A 5,445-nucleotide genomic window follows, 5' to 3' on the forward strand; every position below is an offset into this window, starting at 1 on the left:
CGCATAGGTTAGTGCTTACCTCAACATTCAAGTTTTTACCCTGTGCTGCATCTCTGTTATCCATTACTGGGCGTCCTGTCTGTTGCGCACTTAGACTTGGTCTTTATTTCCTGCACCACTTGTTTGTCTCATTTGCACACTTACTCATATGTTTTACTTCTGTCTTTGAGCTTACATGTACACTTTTGCACTATGCAGATCTCATGCTGGGTAAAGGCAAGCTAGCTGAATTGAGGGCGCTCGCCCGAGCCCACGGGTTGGCGTCGGGCTCCCAAACTGTGCCCAACTCAGTGGTGGAGATCGCCGCTGCCCAGGGCAGATCGTCCCCTCAAGGCCTAGCTCCTTCAGAAGCCTTGCCCGCCCAACAACGCAAGAAACTCATCCTAAGGAAGCCAAAGAGGAAAGCTCCTCAGGTGGTCCATGAGGATGAAGAAGAGGACGATGAGGCAACTGAGGATGGCCTCATCACCAAAAGGAGAAGGGTGGCACCTTCTTCACCACCTGCCCACCTCCTCTTCCAACACCAACACCGCCTTCTCCGCCAGCTCCAACTCCAACACCGCCTTCTCCCCCAGCTCCAACACCGCCAGTCCAAGCAGTACCTTTGGCGGCTGCATTTCCCGCGGTTGAGGCTACTAAGCCCAACTTCATGGAGAACCCTCCGAGCGCCTCCACGCCATTCATATCCGCTGGAGAGGGTCCTCCTTCAACTGCCTCAATCGCCGAAGCCGCGCCAGGTGGGGATGAAGGTGCTCACAACTCGCCCATCATCATCACTGAGTCCCCCACGTCACCACCGCGCCAAGAAGCTCCAATTCAACAACCAATTCAAGAGGGCGGTGGTGAGAGCCAGCACCAGGCTCCTTCAGCGCCTCCACCAATAGCGGTTGCCAACCTTCCCCTTGCGGTTAAAGGGATGTGGGAACCCTTCACAGCCAAACTCAGAATGATGGCAGAGGACCTCCCCTCCATTATATCAAAAGCTGTGGAGAGCTCTAGCAAGAAACTTCAGGACAACATCTCCGTGCTCCAAGAGGAGAATCGCCTAATAAGGATCGAGGCGGAGAAGTTGTCTTGCAACCTTATGCTGGCAGAGATCGACCATTCGAGAGTGGAGGACGCCATGAGCACTGAACTGAGGGTGGCGCGTAAGGAGGCCACCGATATGCGCCATAAGGTGCACCTCCTATCTCAAGAGAAAATTGAGCTGGAGAGCAAACTGGTCCCTTACCGTCTCAAGGTGGCTGACCTGGAAGCGTCGATCAAAGCAGATGCAGCCAAGGTAGAAAGCCTTGAGAAGAGGTCAGTAGATCGGGAGGTCCTCTTAGGAAAAGTTAAGCAAGAGAGGGATGACACCATGGCTAAGCTCGCTGAGGCCAGAAAGGAGAATGAGAAGATCGCCGCAGAGCTGGCCCAGGCGCAGGCGGAAAACAAGAAGGTTGCTGAAGACCTCCTTCAAGCTCGTGAGACAACTGAAAATCTAAAGAAACGAGCTGATGAGTTAGAGCAGCAATCCGAGGGGCTCAAGAAGCAAACTGAAGAGCTCGAGCTGAGCTCCGCCCAAATTCTCGCTGCTGGGTTTGACGCCGCCCTGGAGCAATTTGCCTGCCAGTACCCTGATCTGGACCTCTCCATGGTGTCACTAAACAACGAAGTGGTGGATGGGAAGATTGTTCCTTCTGAAGACTAGCTGCTTCCCTCCATCACTTATTCATCTGTCTTTCTCTTGCACAACTTACTTGTAATAATTTTTCCCTTTTTGGTACATGTATTTTGAACTGCTACCACTGTGTTATGAAGTTTTCTGCTTCTTTATATAATCTCCCTGTTAGCTTTATTTCTTCTTGTACAAAACGCTTAAACGAAATTGACTTAGCAACTCTGCGAGCGCAACTGTTTACTAACTGCTTCGAACCATCAACTTTCGAACGATAGCATTCTAACAACTTGTGAACTTTAAGGTAATGAACCTCAGCGCGAAGCCACTTTCCAAACAACGAGTTTCATCCCAACTAATAGTTTAAGACGTAGCTCACCTGATCTGCCCTATCAAACGGGCCTTAACTCTTGCCATCGCTTGAATTTCTTCTGATCGCCAAAGAGTCTTGGCGATACCAGCTTCCTCTTGCCTTCATAACTTGGCCATTGTTCCCTCATCTGGGGATAGAGGCGCCTTTCGGATCCTTCTCTACCTTCCCTGACTTTCAGAACAGCAAGCCGGATAGCTAAGTGTTCTCTTCGAACCTACCTTAGCTATCCTTTAAACTTCTTCCACCCTCCACACCGTACCTGAACTCGCTCGAGACGAGAAGGATTTTATCTTGCCTGAACTCGCTCGACGGCGAGAAGGTCTTTAACTCGCCTGAACTCGCTCATCGGCGAGAAGGTCTTTAACTCGCCTGAACTCGCTCATTGGCAAGAAGGTCTTTAACTCGCCTGAACTCGCTCATCGACGAGAAGGTCTTTAACTCGTGCCTCTACATTGCCCTAGGGGCTACATCTTCTCTCCCCTGGAAACACTGAGGACTTTTCACTGGTGCCTCTACATTGCCCCAAGGGCTACATCTTCTCTCCCCTGGAAGCACTGAGGACATTTTGCTGGTGCCTCTACATTGCCCCAGAGGCTACATCTTCTCTCCTCTGGAAGCACTGAGGACTTTTTACTCTTTCTCGCCTGCACTCGCTCGACGGCGAGGAGGTCTTTATCTCTTTCTCGCCTCAGGACACGCGAGGGCGTTGAGGTCTTTTAAACATTGCCGGTGCCTCCGATCGCCGAAAGACGATGAGGACTTTTAACTTTGACTGATGCCGCCAATCGCCGAAAAACGATGGGGACTTAGAAACTTTTTAGAAAGCATGCAACATAACTTCAAAACTTGCCTTAAATCACATTCGAGTGACAAGGTTTTTTCTTCAAAACTTTCGCAATAACGACAAGCATGCAATCTAACACAACTTTAAACTTCGAAAACTCTTCTTTATTCGGTGGCCTCATTAAAAACCCTCTTTAGGGAAAAAAGAGTGCCCCCTTCAAACTGTTTTAACAAAAAGCTTGCAAACTCTTTGTGTTTGTTTTTACTTACAAAGTTTTTAACTGTAATATAACTTGAGGTGTGTGGCGTTCCAAGTGCGAGGAATCGCCCCTCCTTCCAACGTTTCTAAGCGGTAGGCGCCTGTTCCGTCCGGTTGACCGGGACGTCTTCGTGCGCGACCTCAACCGTCAGCTAGGGACTCCTTCCCACTGGTTGCCTGTGGATTCCTGCAAAAAAGAGGACAAAGAGGCGCCCTAGCGGCCGTGTGCACTCCGACGCTTAAGTCAGCCAGCAAGAAACACCAAAACTGTCCACCTACGTCTCTGAGCACCGCGTATGGCACTCTGAAGGTGGTAAAAGAACTATGTATATGTGTGTGTTGTCTCTTTCAGGAAAAAATATTTCGCAGTCACTTGTACGTAACCTTGAAGCACGAGCAAGCAACTAGAGAGTTCTCTGGTAAATTTGCCAAAAGTTCCAACCCTTCTTCCAACATTCTCTGCGCTATTTAAACTACCCAAGCATTTAAAGCGTCTTAAAGCGCTTTTAATCACAAACGTAACGCACTCATTAAAGCGCTTAATTAGAAAACGTAGCGCATTTAAGACGTTGAAACTCTCGGGAGCCATTATAGTACCTGAATGTTCGAAAGGGAAACTGTATTGAATGACTTTTAATTACCTGGCACCTGACTAAAGGGTGTTTCTATTCTGGCATGGCTGTCGTACACGTGGAGGGCCTCACGACGCCATGACCCCATCTGGGGGCGCTTCTGCCCACCTGGGGACGTTTCTACGTGTGAGTCCTCCTGCTGGGAGTGCTACTGCGCTAGGGGTGACTTTTTGGGTGCCAACTCATGCCCCCAAGTATCTAGTCACTTACTTTGAGAGCGTATCTGCCTTCCTTTTGTACTCTGCACCCGGTTGCCCTGGGCGTGACTTTCCTCTTGAGTCGTATCTGCCCCGCAGGCGTCTCTGGGGCGGGAGGAGCACTTCACGAGTCAGGCTGCCCTACACTGGTACTATTACTATGGCCTTGAAGCCACCTTTTCCTTCTCTTTATCACTGCCCCGGGTTATCGGGACCTGAGGCCTTCCCACGGCGTCGTTCCCTCCATGGTCTTTCCTACCCATGGGTATCGGGGAACCACACCGTGATTGCCTTGCTTTAGCACTGTTTGATCTGGCGACGCCCTGGTTGGGCGACGCCTTCACCTGGGCGACGCCTTGCCTTGGCGACGCTTCCTCTTGGCGATGCTGGCACTTGGCGTCTCTCCACCTAGGCGACGCCTTGCGTTGACTTTGACTCTTCAGCCGTTGACTTTGACCTTGATTTAGTCAATGCCCAGATACGGGACGGTACACAAGCCCCCCAGTCTTAAGCTGAAGACTTGTCTTCAGCGTAAAGACTAAAGCCTCGCCCACGCCGTCCACGTGCCCTCCTGATGACGCGTCATTCTCTGCTGACTCAGCAATTTTTCGAATAACTGACGTGACACTTTCTGAACCACAGAGGTATTCTTAATGGCTGATTGGACATCCCTGAAATGGGAAAAATTTAATCGCGTGCCACGTGGCTCATCGTGCGGTCGTCTTTAAGAACCTCTTGCGCTCCCCTTGAGCGCTTAATCTTGCAACACGTGGCATCATCACACGGTTATCATTTGTTGCCCCTCACGCTTCTCGTAACGTTTAAGTTACCAAACCCCGCGCTTGCCACTACTGTTACATCCACTTTCTCTGCCCTTTCTCACTGTTCATCTTCTCTAAATCCCTTCTCTTGCGACCCCTGTTCGTTCGTGCTTCCGCTCTCCACGCCCTTCAGCCCCCAAAGGTACGGTTTTTTCCCTCCTTGATGATTCTCTTTACTGTATGAACTGCCTGGGACTGTCCATGTTACCGCATTTCTCTGGATACTGTTTGTATGCTTTTTTGTTCCTCTCGTTTCCCTTCGTTCTCGTGTGGGTAGGGCGCTCCTAGGGTCCTTCCATTTTTTCCCTTTTCTTCTCCCAAACCCCTTTTCTCTGAACCCTTTCTTTTTCTTTTGATCTTCAGCTCTGGCATTGATGGCGAAAACTAAGACCGTCGCGCCTCCCCCGCTCCCTAAGTCTTATTATAAGGGCAAATACGACTGGGCTCCCGACGAACTTCTGGACGAATGTTCCCTCCTGAACTCTGTTGAGGACGTGGAGGCTAACAGGGGGGACCCTTCGCTTTATAATTTCAACGCTTTCCACAAAAATCACGACTCCCAAGTCCTGGTAAGCCGGGTGCGACCTGGGATGCCTGTTTGTGCGGACTCACGGGATACTGGGGGATGCCCCTTCTTCTTCCTCTATCAAATGGTGCTCAAGAGGGTGGGCCTGCGTCTGCCCCTCACTTCTTTCGAAAAAGAGCTACTTACAGAGATAAACA

General features: G+C 50.4%; 1 protein-coding gene across 1 annotated transcript; it reads left to right on the forward strand.

The window, feature by feature from the left end:
• The first annotated feature begins 1,123 nt into the window (after nucleotides 1-1,123).
• Nucleotides 1,124-4,562, forward strand: LOC137817497 (uncharacterized). The gene is made up of 2 exons (XM_068620777.1): nucleotides 1,124-1,578; nucleotides 4,544-4,562. The coding sequence occupies exons 1-2, from the start codon at nucleotides 1,124-1,126 to the stop codon at nucleotides 4,560-4,562; spliced, it is 474 nt and encodes a 157-aa protein (XP_068476878.1).
• The last annotated feature ends 883 nt before the right edge of the window (nucleotides 4,563-5,445 follow it).

This window comes from Phaseolus vulgaris, unplaced genomic scaffold (genome assembly GCF_000499845.2).
Source record: "Phaseolus vulgaris cultivar G19833 unplaced genomic scaffold, P. vulgaris v2.0 scaffold_91, whole genome shotgun sequence".
NCBI classification, from domain to species: domain Eukaryota; kingdom Viridiplantae; phylum Streptophyta; class Magnoliopsida; order Fabales; family Fabaceae; genus Phaseolus; species Phaseolus vulgaris.